The sequence below is a fragment of the Alosa alosa genome, chromosome 9 (genome assembly GCF_017589495.1).
Source record: "Alosa alosa isolate M-15738 ecotype Scorff River chromosome 9, AALO_Geno_1.1, whole genome shotgun sequence".
NCBI lineage: Eukaryota > Metazoa > Chordata > Actinopteri > Clupeiformes > Clupeidae > Alosa > Alosa alosa.
In genome coordinates this window covers 27,294,111-27,320,212 of record NC_063197.1, presented here as the reverse complement: position 1 = coordinate 27,320,212, position 26,102 = coordinate 27,294,111, and the positions used below count along the sequence as shown (strand labels likewise).

The 26,102-nt window shown below is 39.8% G+C and overlaps 1 protein-coding gene across 2 annotated transcripts; it reads right to left on the bottom strand.

Moving 5' to 3' along the window:
* Nucleotides 1–98: 98 nt before the first annotated feature.
* Nucleotides 99–24,606, bottom strand: henmt1 (HEN methyltransferase 1). 2 transcript variants are annotated; one of them, XM_048253065.1, is made up of 6 exons: nucleotides 24,410–24,606; nucleotides 3,600–3,715; nucleotides 3,355–3,489; nucleotides 2,693–2,875; nucleotides 2,350–2,530; nucleotides 99–880 (listed from the first exon to the last, which is right to left on the bottom strand). In XM_048253065.1, exons 1-6 carry the CDS (start codon nucleotides 24,491–24,493, stop codon nucleotides 434–436), a joined length of 1,146 nt encoding a protein of 381 aa, XP_048109022.1. In that variant the 5' UTR covers nucleotides 24,494–24,606; the 3' UTR covers nucleotides 99–433. The 2 variants fall into 2 exon arrangements, with proteins under 2 accessions (XP_048109022.1, XP_048109023.1); XM_048253066.1 differs by having other exon boundaries at nucleotides 24,337–24,455.
* Between the last annotated feature and the right edge of the window lie 1,496 nt (nucleotides 24,607–26,102).

Here is a 26,102-nt window from a genome sequence, read left to right as displayed (position 1 = left end):
CAGTGCCATAGAATGTCAGTGGCATAGAAATATTTATATAATATGACACTGTAGCTTTCCTGAATATAGTTAGAGAAGAAAAATAAAATACACTTCTATACTGTAAGCTTTTGGGTTTTATTTGTGCAACTGAAAATATCTATACACACTATAAAAATAAACCATAAATGATTAACAAATGAAGACTCCTTCAAGTGTAATTGGGTGTAAATAAAAAAAATAAAAAAAACACAATATTCACAGCTAAATGATGTGTAAACAAATGTAAAGAACAAGTGTGACTCCTCAAAGTGCTACAGACTCGTTAAGCAGTTAAGTAAAATTAGAAAATGTGGAGATCCTGTAAGTCCTGTATATTCTATTTCAAATCACAGCCAGAACAGGTTGGAATGAACATCAACTAAGCTTTGTATTTGTGAATTTATGTGTGCGTTCAGCCATGTTTTGCACCATGCAAATTTGAGTCTAAATTGTGTGGAATTTCCACATCCCAGTCTTCTGTGGTGACGGAAGCTGTCCACCTTGTCTCTGTACCTTGCCCGTCTTCATCCTCCTCCTCCTCTTCTTCTTCCTCATCATCCACTGGTATGATGACAGCCTCTCGGCCAGGGGTCAGAACCACACGCGATTCACCCACCAGGGCCTCCGTGAACCTCCGCAAAGTGCCGCACAGAGACCTCACTCTGGGACAGGACCACACATCCAGTAGGGACACACACACAGAACTCCCAGTCATGTACGGCTCCGGTGCCGTCTTGGCAACCCACTTCCCACTCAGCCACGATTGCTTGACCAGCTCGGCCCTGCACAGCACTTCATTCACCAGCGTCTTCTGCAGGATGTTGTTATCGCTCAGGCTGGGGTAAACCACAGAGTACAGCTGAATCAAAGACATTGGAAAAGGGAGAGATGACACAGGGAGTAAACAGGAGAAAGTAGAAGAGAATTAAATATTTCATTGGGCTTTATAGGGTATCAAAACATTTAAATAAAATGATTTTTTGCAGCTCGACAACAGAGGAGGGTATGCAAAGTATATCTCAACTTTCATTGTGATGTAGTGTGGAAGAATATCTGTCCTACAATCAGTGGCTGAGGGGATGATGACAATATTAAAGAAGACATGGAATAAAAGTGTAGTTGATACCAGTTGGTTACAATGTTCCAATCACACCATGCCACACCTGTTTCATTCATTTTGTTATAATCCTTGATGTCCTTTGATCAAGTTTGTAGCATTATTTGGGTTGGAAATGCCTTGGATGGCTTATTTCAAGCTATTCTAGCATTGTCTGAAAAGCCGACTTCTCATGTAACTTACATTACAGCCAATAGAACCTAAAACATCTGATTTGTACCATCCAACTGATTTTGACAGCCAAACCCTTCTGTAACAGACAACTTTATTTAACCGCGTGATCATAGCTTCTGCTCGCCTTGTGACACATTAGCTAGGAGACACATTTAGCTATTTAACTATTGGTGGCCATTTTAAAAAAAAAATTATGATGATCAAAACCCCATTCATTCGCTCATAGGGATTTTTTTTTACGAATCGGAACAGGCAAAAATGCTAATCGAACGCATACAAAATTACGGTAGTGTCTACCACACTCTATAGGTCATGTAGTTACATATTACTTTTTTTAAATAGGATTTCCTTGTGTAGATAAAAGTACTTATGGCTGGTGGAGAGGTGGGCAACCTCTGTGATTGCACAACTCCAGGTTTCAATACCAACTTTGATGCAAACCCCCTGCTGTACTCCCTGAAGTCATTGTCTTTGAAATGAGCTGAACACAGCACTTTAATTTGGTATCATAGTGTTCCGATTTTTCTCCAAAAATAAATTGTAACCATTTCTTCCTCAACTCCTCTTTCTTTGGCAGGAGATTCTGTAATTAAGCAGCAACTATGTGTATTAGCACTAGCTCAATCTAGATTCTGTCAGAATTTCTGTGGGTGGTTATGAACCAACCAAGTGGGCAGGACCATGTATAATTTTTCTGCCTTTTCTTTTCATTGGTTATTGCATACAGCAGACAAACTGCATAGATTTCAAACTTACCACAGGTCACAAACTCATTTTGACCTGTTATTTCAAAACCAACAGGGAAATGGGATTTAAATTGCATGGGACCTTTAATACACAGTCAAAGACCTATAAAAATGATATGTAATTATAACCATACAGAATTTTTAAGTTAACAGTTGTCACAATTCAGCCATATTGACCACAACACTAGATAAGCCAGGCAAAGCCATATCAGTTTAACAGTCATTAAGCTTGTAGTGTCCTCCACATGGTATCGGCACACATGCTAATTCAAGCACCACGTCAATCCATACCAGCCTGTAGACAGTGGGCTCCTCTCTTGAGCGATATTGCACAGCCGAATCCTGAGGCGAGGGATCTTGATTGAACACAGCAATCTGGGAGCAGAATCCAACATCTGTGTGAGGCTCAGCTAGTGCTCCAACACCTGTGAAGTTCACGGTGTAGCCGAAGACCTCACACTGCCTCAATGCCCTGTAGAGGGAGACAGGGAGAGGAGAGAGAAATTCAGAGAACAGGTAGAGAGAAGAAAATGTACAATACTGTGTATCTAAAAGCAGATAACGAATATACAGTGGAATGCACAATACATAGGCAAGGGGATGTAATCAGAGGAGAGGGGTTAAAAAAGCATACCAGAGCTGGAACTGCTCTCTGCTCCACTCAAACTTGTGGTCAGGGTGTCTGAAGCCCACCAGGCCAGGCAGCAGAGGGTTGTAGTCAGCATTAGGAGTGCTGACTATCACTGCACTGGGTGCCATGAACCCAAAGAGCACTTCTGAAAACATCTCCACTTCTTCTAGGTGCAAGTGTTCGATGCTAAAATGAAGATGAGAAAGTGCTGCTGGATTATGGGAAAAAATAATAATCACGGTTCTTTTGGTAAATATTGAGACGATTTAACACAATTACTCAATAATTGTACAAACAATGCATTTTTAAATTTGGAAAAATAATGATAGATTCAATAGAATTTTTATCCCGATTCAACTGAAAAACTATTTAAAAATAGACGTAAAAACAAAAGAAATTATACATAAGTTACCACAGCAAAGCAATGGGATGTACTTGTTTACAGCGTACAGCAAAAGTATAAGATTGTTGAAAAACTATCAAAATAATCATTATATCTCAATTATGTTGTTTTCTTAATCGTTGGAAATCAATTCATTCGATTCACATATTGTAACAGTGGACAATAAAGGCATGTTTTCCACATCCATTTACTGATAACAATCAGACAATGCATTTCTTACCTTATGAGGATTTAGTCTTAACTTCACACTGTTAACACTCACAGTTCTATACAGGTGACGAGATCGAAGCCACAGGTGCTGGGGTCTGGTTGGGTCACAGAGCCCTCGTAAAGCTCGATTGCCAGAGGTCCAGTTCTGGGCTGCAGGTAGTCACTCGACAAAGGAGCAAAAGAGTACCTGTTAATCGCATAGCATATGATATTAACCAGACTGCAGCGGTTGCAAACTACACAGTTGATGGATTCAAATGTCATAACTTAACAAAACAATTAATGAAAAGAACTTGCATTCTTGTTCGCATGGCTGAGCTGTCCTTGTCCACTCCGACAAGTAACTCAACTCCATTGCCATGGTATTTCAACTTCTCCAGAAGCCTGCACTCTGCACATCCAAGGTCCAGAACCTACAGTAATATTCTTTCTTTATTCTTTATTTCAAGGATAGCCCCTTGAGATGTACCAGCTCATTTTCGAGGGGGTCTTTACAATAATGACAAACAGTACAAACATAATGAGTAAATACTAAACATAATTCCAAACACATAAACACAAGGACACACACACACACACACACACTCCAACAATGCTCCCCAAAACTACCGCCCCATCCACACCCCTACCAGCCAGTATTACACAAACAGGGTACGATCAAAGAATCCCTCTGCAAAAAATAGAGGTGGAATTGTACACATATGCATACAGTACTATAAACCCATATGAATACATTTGCTTGCATGCACAAGTAAGGTATACAGTACATATTTGTACACAAATACACGCGCATATACATATACACACGAAATTTGTGCACAGATACACACATATACAGTACAGTAGACAAAAGGAAAGCATGAGTAAAATGAGTCCTAGAGAGAAAAAGGTAAGGCAGATCAGAAACAGGAGCAGGATGTTAGAAAATGCATAGTTAAATATGATCTGAAGATATGAAAAGAAGTTATTGACCTAAGTGAGGAAGGAAGGTTGTTCCAATCTGATGGAGCTTTAAATTTATATGCACGACGACCAATTTCATTGCTGATTCTAGGTGTAACTAGAAACAAATGGTCCATGTGCCGTAGGCTGTATTGAGAACTAAAAGGGATTAGAAGTTCTTTCAAATATGAAGGGAAATTGAAATGAATGCATTTGAAAATAAGTGTTGACCAATGGAGTTGCCTTCTGGACTTGGGGGCAAGCCAGTTCAAGACTCATACATTAGATAGTGATGGGTTCTATAAGGACATCTGAGCACAAATCTACAAAGACTATTATATACTACATTAAGAAGACAGAGATTTGTTTCAAAGGTGTTACCATAGATCACATCAGCATAGTCCAGTGTGGGGAATATTAATTGAGTTATAATTCTTTTCTGGACTTCTTGTGAGAAGCAGTCAAGAAGCAGGAGGTGGCAAGCTCCTAGTGTTCAGATGAATAACGTGTAGCCCTTTAGCACAATTCATTATTCCAAAAAAACTGAATAAGTATGCGCTAGGGATGTAACGATTACCAGTATAATGGTAAACCGCGATAGAAATGTTGACAATAACAATTACCATTTTCTTTTCAAATATCATGAATATCAGGGTTGATTACCACGGTGTGGAAACCGTGTGTTTAATCCTTCCCAGCTACATCCAAGCCTGTTTTTGAAATACAGTAGGCCTGGTACAATGAAATAAAACTGGTACCCTACTGATTCTGTTGTCTAATTAATGGTTTTAACTACGATTCAGATTAGGCTACACCTGATTTTAAAAGGCGGAACATTTTCACCGTAAAATGTGCACTGCATCATGTAGCCACTCTGCGTCTTTTTATGTTTGCGTCCACATTAAATCCATTCTACTCACGTTGTCAGAGAATACAGTAGTCTAAAGTTTTATTTCGAACACTTACTTTGGTCTCACTCATTGGATCCAAATAACAGAAATAGCAAACTGCAAGTTATGGTAAAGTAAGTTAAGCTATAAACACATAGCCAATTAAACATGAAGAAAAAGGTGAACAGGACACTTTTTGAAACTATTTCAGCTTGTGAAGGCCTATCAGTGCTTTCTGAACATATTGAACACACTTTTAGAAATACCGTGATAATACCGAAAACCGTGATAATTTTGGTCACTATAACCGTGAGGTTAAATTTTCATACCGTTACATCCCTAGTATGCGTATAATCTGGCAGTAAAAATGCACACAGAGCATCATCGCAGGTTGTGGTATATAGCAGGCAGGAATAGGTGGAGAGGCAGAAGGAGAGCAACAAACACAAACACAGGCACGCACACACACACACACACACACAGGAGCGCACATACGACATTGGAGAAAGCACATACCAAATAAGTAATAATAATAATTAATAATAAAAAAAAGATATGCAGCTCAGTCTGCATAGCTCAGCATAATGTGAGCATATCAAAATGAAAAGTTCTAGACTACTAAAAGTGAAATAGGCTATAGGGCCTTTATGAAGTCGTCAGATCATAGGCTAGCAAAAATAAAATAAAAATAATAAATAGCAAAATAAACTAGAATGTAATGCCAGAGGAATTACAATAGTGGATGGAAATCTGCTGGCTTAATGTTGGTGGGGAAATTCCTTGAAAAAAAAAAAAACATTAAATCTCATTAAAACATTTATCTTTGAGTTCATACAAACCCTCGTACCAAAAGACCTTGTGTGTCAAGGCGTTCTTGAGATATAACACTCAAGGTGTTTTTCACCTTGACATTTGACCTCCAACATCAATTCACTTCATCTTTGAATCCATCCATAATAGTATTTTATTGACTGTCTATGCACAATTTCAACCAAATTTTGCTGCTCTTATTTTTTTCATTATTATATGTGCCCTCTTATTTACTTATTTACTTACTTTTTTGTTTACTTGAATGTTATGTTTGTCTGTGGACTTAAATTGGTAAAATATGTCTTGTCTTCACCGTGGGATAGTGAGAAACGTAATTTCGATCTCTTTGTATGTCTGGAACATGTGAAGAAATTGACAATAAAGCTGACTTTGACTTTGACCTTGATACAAATACTCATACCAAATTTAAGGCATGTATGTCAAGGCATTCTTGAGATATCGCACTCAGAGTGTTCATTGACTTGACCTTTGACCTCCAACATCAACTCACTTCATCTTTGAGTCCATACAAACACTTGTACCAAATTTGAAGCACATGCGACCGTTCTGGAGATATAATGCGCAAAGCATGAGATATGGCTGTGACTTTTATTTTGACACACGGGAAACACTTAAACAGGATGTGTAGTTGTAGGGAGCACCAGATTGTATGCATTAGAAGCTGAGACAGTTGATTTCACAGGTGACACCTGTGTCAGTGTTCTAATTAGCCCGGGAACTACTCTGGGAGCTTAACAAGCGCAGCTGCCTTTAGGCCATTATGACATCACAGCCTTTGAAGTCTAAGGGCTGAGCTACACCAGGCGCGTAACTGAAGCGTTCCATTCACGTTGCGTCTGCTGCAACAATTAGCTTTCATTATAATCAATGGAAGTGGCTACACCAGACGTGACAGTGGGGCTTACGCTCGAAAAAAAAATAGACCATTCATCTAAAATGGATTTTACGTCAGCGAATGGATGGAACGCTTCAGTTACGCGCCTGGTGTAGCTCATACCTAAGGGCTGAGCTACACCAGGCGCATAACTGAAGCGTTCCGTTCACGTTGCGTCTGCTGCAACAATTAGCTTCCATTATAATCAATGGAAGTAGCTACACCAGACGTGACAGTGGGGCGACGCGTTCGAAAAATAGACCATTCATCTAAAATGGATTTTACGCAGCGCCGCGAACGAACGCCTTCAGTTACGCACCTGGTGTAGCTCATACCTAAGGGGGAAAAAATTGCTTTTTAACATTTTTAATCCCCTATTTCTCAAAAAGTATAAACTTTTTCAAAAAATCTGAAATAATAACTCTCGTGCCCCACTCCAGACCTTCAGAACGGTTATTTCAACATTTCTGTACGTTAAGCGGTTAGAGTCGCATTAATTCTTGAAAAGGTAAAAAGAAAAAAAGGTTATAATAATAACTAGACTGCATTTCCGGCGGGAACTGCGAAAAAGTGTGCTTTGCCCTGGTCCGGTCACCAACGTGAGCAGACAGTGACATCCATGCTGAACCTGGCTTAACAGTGCCTTTCAGTGTTGGAGCAGTGGCAATACCTCAAAAGCTCTATTCAACTATTGCCTTATGGGTGAATGCGGTTCGTTGGATTTTACCTGTGACCTGCCTTCGAATTTAGCTTCTATGACTAAAATCAAATCAATAAAATAAAACAACAGCAGTGATTGGCTGCAAAAATAAATAATGTCACGCGTCTTGCACCTCTCAAAGTGGGCTATCAGGTAACCTAGAGAAAAATGTGAAATTATGAAATATGAGCATTAAAGGCATTAAAATGCTGCTTGTTTGTCAGGATACTTTTTCATATGAGCTATGAGTGTGAATGTTATATATTCCATCCCCTAATTCTGTTTTACTGGTTTATTTGTATGGATTTGCTCTATAAAGACCTTATAATGTCTGTTTGGGATTGTTTTGAGAGCCTATTGATGTATCTCAGAATAAAGGAATGTCCACAACATTAGTGATGTTTTTTTTGTGTGTGTGAATGTATTTTACTTAACTCATTGAATGTGGATACTCATGAACGCATGTCTCTAATAGCCACAATAGGAGTAATTTTAGCAACACCGTATTTTGTGTGGCCCATAACGACCCAGTGGATCATGAAAATGTGCCAAAATTCACATTCCTTGCTTGTTGTTGGTACATTAATCCCATTCAGATTGCCGCTTATCTGAGATGTAAGATGTAATGTTCAGTATAGGTTTAAGGTCTGGGGCAGGGATTTGACATTCTGTGACTTCTTCATTGAGGGCTTGCTTAGCAGCACTGTCCGCTTTCTCATTTCCCCTCAGACCAACATGGCCTGGGACCCAGCAAAAAACTACACTCAAGTTCTGGTTCTTTAGACGTTCTAGTTTATCAAGCTCAGCTTTGGTTGTACTTTTTGCGTGACATTAAAGCCTAATGGAAAGATTTTTAATTGCAATTTAATTGAATGCAATTTACTTTTACGATTAAATAAAATTAATTTATCCCTCTCACCCATAGTTTTCTATTTATTTACAAATGTACATACACAGTAGGCCTACTGTAATTACATGTATACATAGTTATTCTACTGATCTTTATACTATTCATCCTGCACATAGACTTCTTACTACTCTTATAATGTTGTTTCTGCACTACAATGACACTGTTTCCACACTGGACAAAAAAGAGAAAAAGTCTGCTTCAACCAGGTTTTTCTGCTCTCACTTGTTTTTATTTTTCCGTGACGTTTCGGGTAATCACCCTTCTTCAGACGTCTGCTGTTTCCACACTGCACATAGCTGTATGTTATGTACATATCTGTTATATATTTGTCATATTGAATATCCATATTTATTCTGTTTTATTATATTCTGTTAATACACTGCATATATCTATATTATTATTTCTACTATTATAATGTTACTGCTACATCTACATACATTATTCTACTTATTATGACCGCCGCGCAGCGAAGCGGCGGTCATATAGGTTTAGTCAGATTTTTTTTTTTTCTTCTTTTCAAGATACCCAAATTTCCGGCCAATGATTCCCGGACACTGAAAGACCGGGTACACTAAACTTGGTGGGCATGTAACCCCACATGGATAGCATGGAACCATCGTTTTTCGTTTTGATCTGTAGCCCCCCCTGGACTGGACCCCCGAAAGGAGGGTAGGGCAGACACAGTTTTCTGTGAATATCTCAAAACCGTAGGGTTTAGGAGGACCATTTTTTTTTGTATGTTGATCTCAAGGGGCCATGTCAACCCATTCCATAACCACTCATTTCATGTATAGCGCCACCTAGTTAAACACATAAAAGTAAAAATGAGGTGTTGTAATTGAAGGTATCTGTGACCTAACATAGTCAAAACTGCACGAAATTGGAAGTGTAGGATCATTATGACACCCTCTGTATGCACGCCAAGTTTTGTGGAATTCCGCTCATGGGGGGCACACAATAAATTAATTTATGTTACTATACACCAACTGGCCTGTAGGTGGCCGGAGACAGTTTTCTGTGAATATCTCGAGAACCGTAGGGCCTAGGAGGTCCACCTTTTATGTATGTTGGTCTTAAGGGGCATGTCAACCCATCCCATTACCACTTATTTCATGTATACCACCTAGTTAAACACATAAAAGTAAAATGAGGTGTTGTAATTGAAGGTATCTGTGACCTAACATAGTCAAACTGCACGAAATTGGAAGTGTAGGATCATTATGACACCCTCTGTATGCACGCCAAGTTTTGTGGAATTCCGTTCATGGGGGCACACAATAAATTAATTTATGTTACTATACACCAACTGGCCTGTAGGTGGCCGGAGACAGTTTTCTGTGAATATCTCGAGAACCGTAGGGCCTAGGAGGTCCACCTTTTTTATGTATGTTGGTCTTAAGGGGGCATGTCAACCCATCCCATTACCACTTATTTCATGTATAGCGCCACCTAGTTAAACACATAAAAGTAAAAATGAGGTGTTGTAATTGAAGGTATCTGTGACCTAACATAGTCAAAACTGCACGAAATTGGAAGTGTAGGATCATTATGACACCCTCTGTATGCACGCCAAGTTTTGTGGAATTCCGTTCATGGGGGGGGCACACAATAAATTAATTTATGTTACTATACACCAACTGGCCTGTAGGTGGCCGGAGACAGTTTTCTGTGAATATCTCGAGAACCGTAGGGCCTAGGAGGTCCACCTTTTTTTATGTATGTTGGTCTTAAGGGGCATGTCAACCCATCCCATTACCACTTATTTCATATATAGCGCCACCTAGTTAAAAAATTAAAAGCAAAAAAATTAGGTGTTTTCATCACAATATCTCTGGCTGACAAGGTCAAAACTGCACGAAATTAAAAGTGTAGGATCATTATGACACCCTCCGAATGCATGCCAAGTTTTGTGTACTTTCGTTCATGGGGGCCTTACAATAAAATAATTTATGTGTACATTTAGTGACGCATTACCAACAAGGATTCCGACACTGAAAGACCGGGTACACAAAACTTGGTGGGCATGTACCCCACATGGATAGCATGGAACCGTCATTCTTCGTTTTGATCTGTAGCCCCCCCCCCCGCTGGACTGGACCCCCTAAAAGAGGGTAGGGCAGACACAGTTCTCTGTGAATATCTTGAGAACTGTAGGGCCTAGGATGACCAATTTTTTCCCGTATGATTGTCTCCAGGGGTCATGTTAACCCATTCCATGTGCACACATGTGCATAAACAGATACACACGCACACACATACATTTACAGTAATCATACGTATGACACATACTCACACAGTAGACATATGTACGCATGCATGCACATGCACAAACACACATACGCAGGCAAACACACAAGCACGCACATACACACACACACACACACACACCCACACACATAAACATAAATTTGTACACGCACACATGCACACAATTCAAGAATTTTTCCCGTCATCTACTCCCTGAATTTTTGGTCATTGATACCCGGGACACCGAACCACCGGGGTACATGAAATTTGGCCCCACTAGACTTTTACGGAAAAATTTCATTTTGTCCCCGGGGACCACCACCAGATAATCTTGTAATATCAATAAGGACCTACAGTGGGCATCGCTTTCAAATGACCACTTCATTCGCGCATTAGGCGGCGTGAAGCTGCGTGAAGCTTTAGTACCACTTTCAGCCACTGTACCATCGCTCTGCCTGCCGTCCCTTACATAATTGTTGCCGAGAGTAATCCCAGCCTACGAATTCAATAACAAAATAAATCATGCATAATTAAACATTACCTCGATTTAGGCTACTTGGGTATGGCTTAAGGCTTGACTACACGAAAATAGAAATCGAAATTTGCTGTCTACATTATTGTCAGTGTTGGGGTTAACGCAACTACGCAAATCAAAACAGTGGTGTGATAATTGAGCCAGTAGAGAAATAACTGTTCAGAATTAATCTGTAGCCTTGGGTAGGCTTCTGCAGAAAACAATGTTGTTGTCGATTTAATACTATCTGGCGACGTTTTTAACAGGCTACGCAATAGAGGCTTAGACAACTATGACCCACGCTTTGGTTTCTCAAAATTAATTTGCCCTACTTCTTGACTGCAATGTAGTCAATTGACTGCTTGACATGTCATTTTTATTTTTCTGTACAATAAACAATTACATCTGCTTTATGCCGCAGAATTACATTCATATTTGGCTGAGTGCACGCGCCACTTCCCTCCCCATATTCCAAGATTAAGATAGTATGAAGTGCTTTTTGTATAGGCTACTATCATAAAAAAATAGTTAAAACGAATAGCTATTTGCAATTTGACAAAACACTGGTCCTCTTTTTTTTGCTAATGCGAGGGACGATATGAGCCTGTTGCATTTAGTTAGATGTCCGAAGTCAATGCATAATGTTTGAAAACCACTGGCTCGTAATCACAATAATTTAACACACGACAGTTGGATAACCTACTTCATCATGTCCCCATGCCTACATTTTTGTGAGTAGCATAGAGATCGTTAAAAACAATAAAGTATGGCTCTCCGTTTGGGACATCGAAAACTTATATTTTAATAGACTACCGCCGAAGATGCTGACTTGCAAAAGCCTCGGGATAACACGTTATCTCCACTATCATCAGTCATGCCCCTTGATCAAAGTGGGGAATGAAATAAAAGTTTGAGAACCACTGGCTTAACAAGTTACCTACAGTCCAGAACACAGAATCTGTTGCAATATTCTGATGATCGGCGATGATATCGGCAAATGTTTGTTTTCCAAAGTAAGAATTTCACTTCACCATGCACCTTCGACAATACCTGGCCTACCTGGTATCATTACAAACATTATTACAAACTGTGTCCTAAAACTGGCATATTTTATGGCATTGTGTCATGTAAGTTCGTTGCAAAATCTAGAGAAATGTGTGAGGTGGTCAGCGGGAGACAATTGAGACACACATTGGATTGTGTTATTACTTGAACATTCCACACTATCCACAGCTGTGGTAGGCCTATCAGGGGCAGGAGGATTACTGTCAGCGCAGGCTTTATATAAAATTCTTCAACAGAAGGCCTCGAATGATGTCTTGTTTGTGGAGCGCTTTGCTTCGCTTCTGTAATTTCGGCTTCATTGAAAATGAGGGCTTCCCTCAATGACCCTCCGAGAATAAATAAAGGTTGAATGAATGAATGAATGAATGCAGGCTTGCCCAAAATAAAGGCATGTGGTTTGCACAGCCTACAGTAAATAACAGACCCGCCAGAAATGTAATGCGTTATGATGCTTTTACGAGCAAGATGTTTTGGTACCCTCGCGACACTGCATGTTCTTAAATAACAATGATCATCAGTAATATTCGACCATTAATTTGGGTAAATGGGCAAGCGTGACCACCTTGATTGGCTGATGATTGTAACGCGGGCATGATTCCAAACACCTCCCTTACGATGATAAGTGACAGGTCTCAGAATGTGTGCGCTACACAAGGACGGAAGATGATGAATAACTGGAGCCGTAGGCTATTCACAAAGGCTTTTATCTTACTACTAGGAGTAGGCTACTCCTAAATCGCACTTAAAGATTTTAGATTGGAGTTTTCTCTTAAAAGTTATTCACAAAGCCTTTCAGACAACTCCTAAACTAGGAGTGAGTCTTCGTGGCTATGGATGACGTCATTACTCATGCACGAGCTTGACTGAAGTGACCACCTTGATTGGCTGACGATTGTAACGCGGGAATTCCAAACACCTCTCTTCCGATGATGACTGACAGGTGACAGGTCGGAGAATGCGTCGCGCTACACAAGTAGTCGCGAAGGACGGAAGATGATTAATAACTGAATAAAAGGCCTAGCCTAAATGAATAAAGAGTAAGGCAAAACAAATAGCTTAGTAGCCTAATGAAACATAGGCCTGATTGATGCAGTAGCCTACCTTTGCAACATTATTAAATTAATCTGTCACCATATCCCTAGGCTACGTTTGCAAAGAGGAGAACATTTTAATTTGATTCACAATGAAACGTTACATTTCATTTACATGTTAACAATGAGTAGTTTTGGTTGTTGTTGGTGGCTGTTCCCTCGCAATTGAAGCTCCTGTTGTTGCGCATAGGCTATTTCAAAACATCGCAAACGTAAAATGCCACAAAAAAAACTGTTTATGAATAGGTCTTAGTGAGTTAGGAGTCCTCTCGACTTAAGCTGTCCCAGACTTAGGTGCTACTTTTAGGTCTAAAATGCTTCGTGAATTACTTTTTGTGAAAAAATTAGGAGTCCTAAAGTTAGGAGTGACACGCCCATTTTTGTTGCTCCTAAATTCGCCAGTTAAGAGCTACTTTTAGCCTTACAATTCTTTGTGAATATGGCCCCTGAATAAAAAGGCCTAGCCTAAATGAATCAAGGCAAAACAAATAGCCTAGTAGCCCAATGAAACATACGGATTGATGTAGTATCTTTGTAACATTATTAAATTATTATGTTACTATGCCTACGTTTGCAAAAGAGAACATTTTAATTTGATTCACAATAATGTTACATTTAATTTACATGTTGACAATGATTAGCCTACTTTTGGTTGTTGTTGGCGGCGTTATTGCATGTTAGTTATGCCTACAATGCAAAATTGCTTCCTCGCGATTGGAAGCTCCTGTAGCTGCATAGGATTTCAAAACAGCAGGTTTGTGAATAGGTCTGTGAGTAAGGAGTCCTCTTGACTTCTTTTAAGCTGAGGTGGGAAGGAGTGATTTTTTGGGGGAAGGGCCGGATTAACTGGGCACAATTGTCTGATGGCCCCCCTTCCCCCCAGCCAACGTGAACCGGGTGGTTAGTTAATAGGCCTATCGTGAAGATTTTTCCTGCCATCTAAAGGCACGAAGCGCATCTGTGAGGCCAAGCCTCACCAAGTAGCTCGTTTGTTTACAACTAACATTCCATTTAATTAAACTGCTTTATAGGCTATGCCGAAATAGTTTTCAACATTTTGAATATTAGTGTCGGGTGAATTGAAATGTTCTCAAAGTAGCCTTATGGCTGAAAGCTGCTTGGGACCCCCCCCCCCCCTGTCAAGCAATATAACCATACAAACGCGCTTCCTGCGCTCATTGTTTCAAAAGGAGTAATTTTGGCTTTGTCAGAACTGAAGAGCTGTGGACGGACACGGCACGGTATGCCCAATGAAAAATAAATTAACGCGAATGCAACACAACACAGACCCTGCTTCTCTCGGCCAGTCACTGACATCAACGAAACACAGAACCCTTCTCTCCGGGCAGTCACTGACAGTAACCTAGAATAAATGCATGGGGAAAAAACACTTCCCCATGACAAAGACATCGTAAAACACTGAAAGTTAATATTTTGTCACTAGCAACATACATCTGTCCTTTGTCAAATGTATTATGTTCCAAGTACCCTATCGTAATTCTGCTTCATAAAGTTGAACAAATACATTTGCTTATTTCACAGAAAAATATAAATAGCCAGTCTACAATGCAGAGTTGGTAAGTTATGGTAGGCCAACTTGCAGTGAACATACAAACAGGGGAAATTATTTCTCTTGCAGCCGAGTAGCCTCAGGTGTGCACGCGTGACATAAGGCCGAATATGCAAGCGCCAATGAATCGTGCTCTCACGACAATCCCCGCCCGTTAAACTTAAATAGGTTAACATCACTCTAAGTTTGCCTTCAAGCAAGGAAAAAACGATGATTTGAAGACATCTGTTTCGTTGGAAGGGCAAGGGGGTAGCAACAGGGCAACACAGAGACAGGCCCGATGGCAGGGCTGTTATGAGAGTATTAAAATATGGGATATTCTGGGGAAAACATTAAAACGGCAAGACAGCGGGGAAAGTTAAAATATGTGATAAACACGGAAAAAGTTGGCATGCATTGTTTTAGGTCCCGTGCACAGGGATTATTTGTCATACTATTAATCACATATGATTATTTGTGAAATTGTGCAAACAGGGCAACACATTTGAAAAGGAAGGACTGGTAGCATGCAAGCTCACGGGGAAAGATTGATTTAAGAACGTTATCACAAAGTGTGTGGCTGTGGCGCGGGCGGAAGACAATTGGCAGGGGAGGGTCATGTCTTTTTTAACAATTCTGTCGGAGGGTCATTGAACAATTTCTAGCAGGCAAGAGAGGGTCATGCAACTTCCAACTGAAGCACTCAAAATTCCTCCCGTGGCCCTTTCAATAAATAACGATCAGTCCCTAGATTGCTGCTGGGCTATATGTCTTGGTTCTGTTAACAACTCATTGTCAAACGCATAGCCTATCTCATGGGTTGCATCCATTACAAACAAACATGCAATGTGAACGTCTGGGATTGGGGAGAGCACTAAATGCTCTACTGAATAAGCACGAAGTCAAACCTTTAAATGAAAAACACTCTTTAATAATCCAAAAAAATAAACCGCTAATGAAGTAAACTTGTGACCATCAAAATCGTTTATCGCTTGTAACTCCGTGATGCCAGGGCGTAACAGGAAGGCATTTGGCTGAGCAACGGAGGTTAATATGCTCCATGTTTTGTCCAAATGATGACTGTCTATCATCGTTGCACTTTCGGAGAAAATCGGAATGTTTCATTAGCCCCGTTTCAATCGTCCGGTTGTACCTACTCAAAACGCAGATAGAACCTTATTATTCTAAGGTAGCGAAATAGCGTTCAGCATGATTCATGCCCAATCAAACGGCTTATGGCCAAATATGTGACAACGTTAAAATACAGTAGGCGATAAACCCGGAAAAAGTTGACAGTGATTTTTTCATAATCGCTTTGGAGGGTCATAGAAAAATGTAGTATTGCTGGCGAGGGAGGGTCACGTCTTTTTGGACAAATGCTCCCAAAACTCCTCCGGTAGCCCCGGACAGTCCCTAATGAAGTAAACTTGTGACCATCAAAAATCGTTTATCGCCTGTAACTCCGTGATAACAGGACGTAACAAGAAGTCATTTGGCTGAGCAACGGAGGTTAATACTCTATATTTTGTCCAAATGATGTCTGTCTATCATCGTTGCACTCGGAGAAAACCAGAATGTTTCATTTGTCCTGCGTCTGTACGGCTGCAAACGGGATTCACTTTCGCAGTTAACCAAATATTTCTTTATTAGGGCAGGGCAGGCATATTTCTGGCTATTACATTATTTCTAAACCAGTCTGCTAAAGTCTGTAGTGAAGTCTGTGTAGGGTTTTCCAGGCTCCATTTCTTTTTACGAGACACCCTGCTCACTTGAGCCATCTACCGGTTGTTTGGGTTGTTGCAGCGTCTCACTGGAAAAATACAAATTAAAGTCGCGTGATACCGCGTGATCCCACGCGCGGACCGCGAGTGAAGCTGGCCAAATCGAAGCACTGCCCACTGTAGGTAATGTTACCGTTAGCGTTGGTTGAGTGATGGAGGCATTTGATTTATTGCATTTGTAGAAAACTATAAATGCGGTTATACCAAGCAAATGTATAGCAGCACTGTTTGTATCTTTCGACTGTCATTTATTGCACGTGCTACAAAATCATTCTGTGCAATGGAAGATTTACCAACGCATACACGGTCTGATACAGTTTTGCCTATACATGCGTGAGACTGAGACGCCTGTTTATTTTGTTTTTAAAGTGCGTGCAGGGTGTGAGAGGGGAATCGATGTGCTTTGATTACAGCTTGGTAGTTGTAGTCTGTGAAATTAAAAAGCACGTGTGTGTGAAGTATCCAAACAATGACACCTTCATTTCATTATGGCTGCTTTAGCAAAACACCTTAAGCTACTGTGTAGTGGGTCCCATTTAAAGTGGCTACTTCATTCGCTTTCCTTGACTCATGGAGCTGCGTGAATGTTATTACAACTTTTCAATACGATATGACAGTTTAAGTCCGCTTGATCCTGTAAGGCATAAGCCATTGGTTTCAAAGGAGATTTTATTTGTGTCGCCAGCATAGCCTATTGACAATTTATGTTGTAAATAGGCCTACCTTATAATCCTACCTGTAGCTTAGGGAAGCTAAGTTTTCTATTAGGATCTAGTTTGTTAGTTACCGTTTTGTCATAACTCCCTGATGCATTTTTGCATTTAGAATAGCCAGAGCGTGTATATCTCAATCGAGAAAATTAAACAATATCGGGTGCCTATGGACTAGGCTGGGTGAACCCCAGCCTGATCTGCCCGCTATTTATTTTTGATTTCTTAAAAGATTGAGCTTGGTCTGATGAAAGCCAGACTAGCCATGGACCTCAGTTAAACAATGCAAGGGAACATGAATCAGCCTATATTTGCACTAACAATAACGGACAAAAGCTCTTCAACTTTGGCCCGTTAAAATGTGTATGAACAGTCTAGCGACGCATTTCATCAAGGCCCATTTGGACATGTCAGTTATTTTCACCACTGGTTAGATGTAAAACAGCATTTCGTTTCAGACTAGGCTACTGTTACTTAATTTGTGCATTAACAATAACGTTTCAGACTACTGTTACTTAATTTGTGCATTGACAATAAAGTATTACATGAACTAAAGATGACTAAAATCTTATGTAGAAGAAGAAACATTCACAAAAAAATCCATCCATCCAAAATGACCTTTGTTTTTGATAGCTGTTGAAAACGGCATGGAACTGACAGAGATGTTTTTGTTTAAAAATACACTTATCCATTCACATACATATCTATTCACCTTTTCAGCACCAGTAGGCTACTTTCTGTGCAGCCGCACACTCACACTCAGGCATGCCAAACAAGCATACACAAAAGTTCCAAGAGTGGGGGATGGATTAAAATATGGAGACAAATTGAAGTGTGCTTTATTTTCGCGGAACGGATGTACAGGACTGAGCGGCGGTCATATTTTGTACCGCTATGCGGTACATCTAGTTGTATCTTTTTTGATTCACAATGAAACGTTACATTTAATGTACATGTAAACAATGAGTAGGCTAGTTTTGGTTGTTGTTGGTGGTGTTACTGCATCCCTTAGTTATGCCTACAATGCAAAATTGTTCCCTCGTGATTGTTAGACGCATTTCAAAACATTGCGACGAAAATGCCACCACAAAACATTGTTTGTGAATCGGTCTTATTAGGAGTCCTTGCTTAAGCTGTCACAGACTCAGGCGCTACTTTTAGGGCTAAAATGCTTCCTGAATTACTCTTAGTAAAAAAAAAAATAGGAGTCCTAAAGTTACGAGTGACGAAGTTACGAGTACAAGCATCTCATATCAAATGACCATGGCATTATGCTAAGCAACATAAATCCCATAACGTTACAGCAACATCTCCTCCCTATGACCTAGCTAGCTAGCTTCTAGCCACACAAGAAATGAATGATGTTAAATATCCGCTTAGCATTCTAATAACAGAAGGGGCACATTTATGTGGCCCACTACAACATGACTCATTATGTCTGTAACTCTAGAAAACACTTACTTTCATAAAGGAAGCACACCATCCAGCACATACACATGGAAACCGATATTTTAGGTACTTGGCCACGAACTCAAAACGTGTCTCTCTGAAGCTCTGTTCTAGAATCTTTGCCCTGAAGTCTGTTCCAGTTGCTAGGCAACATCAAATAAACAAAATGAGAGTCTTTTCAAGGTATTAAAAGTGTACGTGTGATTACGAATGGATGTGTGTGGTTTGCAATTAGAATAAACAAGAAATAACATTTCCAATAATTTCCCATGATAAATTACATAATATTTGCACCTTCCTTACTTGTGAAGCTCACACCGTATTTCAAGTAGGCTACACTAGTGAAATGTAATACAACGTTGCCACCTAGCGTTCAGATGTAGGCTATTTAACATTAACGTGACATTGCTTGCTTATTCTTTCGTCAACTCCATGCTTTTAGGAAAACAATCTTTTTATCATAGTTCCCTCTTCAATGAGCGATTACCAGCTCGTTTTTGTAACAGAGATAGCTGTTTACTGTCCCTAGGTTTACAGAAACACCTATTCATATTAATACGTAGCCTATGGAGTGCTGCCGACCACTGTTCATTACGGCCCAGAATGCCTTGCATGTCTTTATAACAAAACAACACAGTAAAACCTAAATGCCCGTAAACATATGCATTTGCATACCTGTAACATTTTTAATAATATTCTCCCATCATGATATTTAACAATAATGAAAATTTTTCTTTGAATACCGTCAATGTGAAAACAACTCTATTATGTAAGCTATATATAGCTACTGTTCTCCTTGCTATTTCAGTTCGGAAGTCCATACTATCCCATGGCAGAGCAAGGATTTCATGATTGGGCAAGGTTGCCCGGAGACATTGTGGACATTGTGCATACTTGAAAGGCATTGTGATAGATGTACCAGAACAACTGCAAATGTGGAAGGTGATAGTTACCAAATACGGGTGGGTGGTTTACTAAATGCTGGAAACTTTTGGAATGTTTTCTTTTTTTTTTTTTAGCTTATGCACCCTCACATTGGAGTCCCGAGTTCAAACACAAAATTTGGTATCGATATGTGACAGTGTTCCTGAGATATGGATCGACTTCCTGTTTCGAGACTTCGCCGCCCGATTTCGTTTTGGCTGTGACGGGCAAACGCTTTCGAAAATCAAAAATCCTTCCGGTAACTTTTGTGAGGCTTGGTCCAAGGATAATGTACGTCAAGTTTCGTGGCGTTCGGACCAAATTTGTGACCTGTGAAAATTTTGTTTTGCTTTCTGTTCAATCCAATATGGCGGACGAACGACATGCCCACCTGACGTCATCTTCGCGATTAGGGAGACGGGAATAATAATAAAACTTAAGAAGAACAATAAGTGTGCTGCTTTGCAAGCACACTTAACTAGAAAACGCAATTCTAGGGAATTACCAGTGCATGAAAATGCAAAACATATGGTGTGAAATATATTGTTAAAACAGATGATGTGCTAATTGGCAACCAACATGATGAGGTTTAATATAGTTGGAATGATTGAACAGTTAAATAGGTGGATGGCTTAAATGGTTAAATTATTTGCTAGGTGGATGAGGTTTAATATAATTGGAATGATTGAACAGTTAAATAGGTGGATAGTTTAAATGGTTAAATTATTTGTGAGGTAGATGAGATTTAATAAAGTTGGAATGACTGGACAGTTAAATAGGTGGATAGTTTAAATGGTTAAATTATTTACTAGGTAGATAAGGTTTAATGTAGTTGGAATGACTGAACTAGGTAGATGATGTTTAATTTTGTTGGAATGACTGCACTAGGTAGATGAGGTTTAATATAATTGGAATGACTGAACAGTTAAATAGGTGAAGAGCTTAAAAGGTTAAACTATTTGCTAGATAGATGAGGTTTAATATAGTTGGAATGACTGAACAGTTAAATAGGTGAATAGTCTGAAGAGAATGAGACTGTATGCTTAAAGCCTGAGAAACTGACAGTTGATCCAGGTGGCCTGGCCACCTGGCATACGATTCTAATTGCTATGATGTCATAAAGGCCAATGTTAAGTTTATGGGGAAATTGTCAATAGTTTTTAATTAATAGTTTAAAAAGTATAAAAGTTACAAAGCACCCATGTCCTAAGTAAGACCTACGTAACATAGTTTGAATGAAGTTTCTACGTTAAACGGTTGAAGCTGCATTAACTGCGTTAGAATATAATAATAAGAAGATGACTAGGAAGAACAGTACAGTGCATTTTCATGCACTGTAATAAGAAGCCAGGAGATTTCAAGATAGTGGATTCCATCCACTATAAATACAAAATAGCCAAATAATATTTAAATTACAAAATAAATAGCCATCACTGAGCAGCTACCGCCACGTCGCATAGATCTTATTCATTCTCTATGGATTTAGTCAAGCGTCGTTGACACCTCTGAAAAGGATCTTGGGAAGGTGGTGCTGCCATCTGAGGAGCTCCAGTGCATCTAAAAATTGGGCTAAAGAAATCAGATTTTATGAAATTGCTTCTAAGCCGTATGGTGCTGATGCCATAACAGGGATGCAAAAAAGGGGAGGACATTCACTACGAAACAAAACCCCTTAATTTCACCCCTTATAAATGCCTTACTTTTGACCTTAAAACCCTACAATTAAGTAGTTTTTATTTAGTTATACATAGTCTTGTCTAAAAATGTCTTTTAAAAAATGTATATGTACAAATGAATATGTTTTACAAATCCTACGGACAGTTCTTCAAAATAAAGTGTACCCATATTAAGCAGGCTCCTAATTATGCCTCTCCCACCCACAAGCGTGTCATATTACGTAGGAGAAGGTAAAGCACTTGAGCTCTGCTGTCATTCCGTGTAGTGTGTAGTTACTAGTCTGAGCAGTGGTTAGAAAGAGAGTGGATAGAGATTTTTTGGAAAGTCATAATGGTTAATCATTGTGTTTGTGCTGGTTGCACTAATTCAAGCCTGTCAGGATATCACGTCCACCATATTCCTAACAAGAAAAGCAAGGGTTTCCATGCTTGAGTGTGTTGTGCAGGTAGTAGAGGGGACTTCACTGCCTCATCCATCACAAAACGTTTACACAGGCATTCATATTCAGAGTATTGACCATATTCAGTATAACACAATATTGTGAATATGGTGTTTACATGAGTTGTTAATAAAAGCATTTTCTGACTTTATCAAAGTTCTAAACGTTCCTTCTGTGTGCGGTCAGATACCTGTAAGTATTGTACATTGTGATTGTTACATATTTGTGCTGACATTGCCAGTGGTATTTAATTCGGTAAATGCCTTGTTAGAGTGTTTGTTTACCGGCCTTGCTTGTTATTTCGCTAGTAGACCTACTGTTTTGACACTTGCACTTGTAGCTAATGTGGCAGCAGCCAATCAGATGTCCTTGTTGGATTCTCACAATTTGAGACGAATTTTAGGCTACTGTGAAGAAGTACGCCACTAGTCCCCTTATAATTATAAGGTTCTATCTGACATGTCAAAAGTGAGTAATTGACATATTCTTATTCTGTGACTATGTAAGAAGGTGAGGTGAGGTGATTCTTGTAGAGTGGGAACTCCGACTCGGGCTCGATTTACCCCAACTTCAAAGAAAGGAATGGCAATACAGTAGCTTCTAGATAGGAGAAAAAGCAGTTGAGTAACTGCTGCACTATCCAATATGGCCCTTCGGGGCGTCCGTACGGATCTTAGGTGAACTATCAAAGGGTTTCCTAAAGTCAGAGAATGTCTAATAGAAGAGAATTGGCACTGTCTGGTTACTTCCGGTTTCTGGACTGGTTGCAGTTCCTCCTCAGATACGTTAGACCGGCACATCCGGGAACTTGACTCGTGACAAACGTTCCCGCCCCTTTCGGGGGGAAAACAAACAACCCCTCTCCTTAACTCCAACGCAAATTAGGGTCAATAAACGTAATTCGTACAGAAATCGCAGGAGTAAATAATAACAAAAAATACCACAAATCAATATGACCACTCAATACATAACCACTTTGCGGTCGTTGACCGTGAAAGATACCTACAAAAGCTTAATTCAATTAATATAAAAACATGTCCCTTCAGTCTCCCCGAAAGTACAAAGTGGTGCAACAACCCCACTCAGTGACCAGAAGTGTCATACGGTCTTCTCTTCTTATGGCTTGTAGCCATAATTTTTCTTCTGTCAGGATTGTTTTTGAGGACATGGTAGGCAAAAAGAAACTCAGGGAGGGTTCTTAGCTGTGTGGTTGGTACATGTCTACCGGTTCACTCTGGCTTGTTCTGAGGGAATGTTTTCCCCTCAAAAGGGGCATGGCGCAAACAACCTGCTCTGTGTGACGCGGGTCCGGTTGTAAGTATTGCACTTGAGGGCGCTCGCAGGCGAGTGCAGAATGCATTGAGGTCTATGGAGCTTTACCCCTCAATATCCACTTTTCTCTGGATATAATTTTTTGAGTAGTAATTTGAATGTTGCATTCGCTAGGAGGCAAAGAAAATACACACTGTTGATTGTTATATTTTTTGAAGTCACGTAAGTCTTCTAAAAAGCCTTTCAAATATGTCAATGACGTCATTCATTAGCACAATGTTAGCGTGATATGGGCAACAACGACCCAACCTGTAAGAAATGAAAAGGACATAAGTACTCGTTCATTCAACTTTAGATCTAAAATCTATATTGAACTTGCATAAACTACAATAAAATCTACGATTCTTCCACGACAAGCAGGTGAGAGATACATTTAGCCATCTAGCTCCATAGACCCCCATTCAACCTGCACTCGCCCGCGATCACCCCTAGTGGAATTCAAATGGAACTGCAACCAATGTCGATACAATGAGGCTTATTAGGAAGTGCCAAGGCTCTCCGTAGACGGGCTCTGTTAAAATGGCGTTTGCATCCCTAATATTGGTCAAGGAATCATACTCCCGTGCAACTGTAACAGCCATCGTCTCAAACACAGTACAACATCTGCATTCAGAAGTGACAAAAAGTTGTCTACTACATGCTGTACTTGAAAATTAAAAACGCTAACGTTACGAATAGCCTACCAGAGAATGTCTAATAAGGGGCTCTGAGCATCCTAAAAGGATGCCTGACCATGAACTTGACCAAGTCCCTGTTTTCGTGCTGAACAGGGAAAAAGAAGAAAAGAAAAATACTGCTAGGCTGCTTTTCAACTGATGACTTCTAGAGTTGTGTACAAAAATCCTGTGTAGGCTACTGTCTGTATTTTAAATAGTCTAGTAGTAGTAATCTATTTAGACGGTATCGTTAGGCTAATCAGCCCCTAATCATCCCTAGCTTTCTGACACTAGCACACGTCTATAGTCGAAACGCGGGGGTCAATGAACAGCAACAAACATTTCATGGTGGTGCCGTGAGATTTTCTCATTGTAGGCCTATAAATTGTGTGCAGAAAAACGTACACTAAACCTAACAAGTCAAAAACATGCATTACCTCATAGAAAACTTACCTCGTGGCTAGTATGGTTAGCAATAGCGAAGTTCTTAGTTAATAAATGCAAAACAGCAAAGCTCTTATTTTACCTTTTTTGGTTCGTACTTTTGCACGAAATCAACCACAAATTGATACCGTTGCATGAATAGCGGAGGAGAAAATAAGGGACACATTGCCAGTTCCTGTTCGCCATTCGTTGATGGTGTCCTCCTGGCCCAAAACCCTAAGGAAGCCCGTTTCCGCCACGTGGGGAAAAAATCGGTCACAAAAATCTAAAATGTAAGCTATGTTATCAGAATTTCGAGATAATAAGTCAGAATTTTGAGATAATTAAAAACTATATAGATATTTTAACGTTTAAATGTATCAATCTGGTGCACTTTGCAAAAGAAATTCAGAGGATATTGCTTATCAATGGATGGATATGTGTAGCCTGAACTTTTTTTTCACTTCAGAATTTGAATCATGTAGGCCTACAGGTGAAATTATTAATGATATTGCAATAAGTTCACAACCACAAAATATATTTGTGAGTTTCACAGTTCAGAAATGCTCAAAAATAATGTAGGCAGCACTCCATGAAATTATACAGAAAGTGGCTAGTTCTCTTGGTCATTGTATGCCATCTACATGTGATAGCCTATCTTACTTTTTTAGGACCGTTATCTGGGAAATTATGATGTAATAATATTTGCACCTGTCTTATGTCAGATTTTATATCAAGAAATCTCATAATTTTTTCCCTTCATATTTTTGCATGATAAACCATGCCAGAGTAACCTAATATTGATGGTGGGGTAGGCTACAAGAAAATTTAAAGTTTTTGTAGCAAGTGGAGCAGGAACCCTAACATTTAATTTAAAACCTGGATTTTCCTCATTTCTGTTGCAGGTTTAAAACACTGATTGTTTGTTGGTTTTATTTTCACAGGTTGACAGGCCTCAATGAACAGGACAGTGATGGTCTACCTTTAGATGGCACCCACCAGACATCACCAGAAATGGACACTGAAACTTGATTTATATATTACTTGATATATCTTTACAAGATGCAACACATATTATAAAATACTTTACAGGTGACAAAAAAGGAAGCTTAGCAAACGTCTCAGCTGCATACCAGTCGGAAAGAAGAAGCACAGGAATGAGAGGGTTGACACCAGCAAGAATAGCAAAGAGAAGAGCAAAGAAAAGGAGGCTAAGTGCCTCAAGAAGGAGATGGCAGACAGAAGGAAAAAGGAGCACTTTGAGATGGACATCTCCAAGATGCAGAGTGTGGAGACTGGTTATGTCTCTGGGTGAGGTGAAGGAGAGAGTGGAGGATGAAAATGCAGCGATGGCTATCCACCATGCTGAGATCCACCATCCTGATCCAGAGTTTAGCAAAGAGGACTAGTAAGTATCACATTTTCAGATAGACACCTACATGCTGATCTGACCTGACCTGATCTGAACTCAGTTAGACAGCACACTTTCACAAACTCACAAGGGGGCATCAGCTGATCGGGAGCTGATGCTTGCTTCGACTTGTTGGCTAGCTATAACAAAGATTACAGTATACATGGCAGAGCAAGATAGTTGTTGTAGTTCATGGCTATGGGTGCGAAAGGGGAACGAGTCCTGTCTGCATAAAGAGGCATGTCGTTGACGTATTGATGTGCATACGTAGCAACCAACCAAAAGCAGCAGAATAAATAACAAGTGCACACCTGATATAAGGTCGATTTTCTCCAGACTGGAATGCTCAAAAATGCTAAAAATGTACCTGAAATTGTCAGAAAGG

Bases quoted from the DNA above. Each gene is read 5' to 3' on its own strand.
- henmt1 (XM_048253065.1), bottom strand. From the start codon at position 24,493: ATGTGTCCCTTATTTTCTCCTCCGCTATTCATGCAACGGTATCAATTT. The intron at 2,876-3,354 runs GTGAGTGTTAAC...TCTTCATTTTAG, and splicing joins CTCGTCACCTGTATAGAACT to CATCGAACACTTGCACCTAG. The intron at 881-2,349 runs GTATGGATTGAC...TCTTTGATTCAG, and splicing joins AGCCCACTGTCTACAGGCTG to CTGTACTCTGTGGTTTACCC.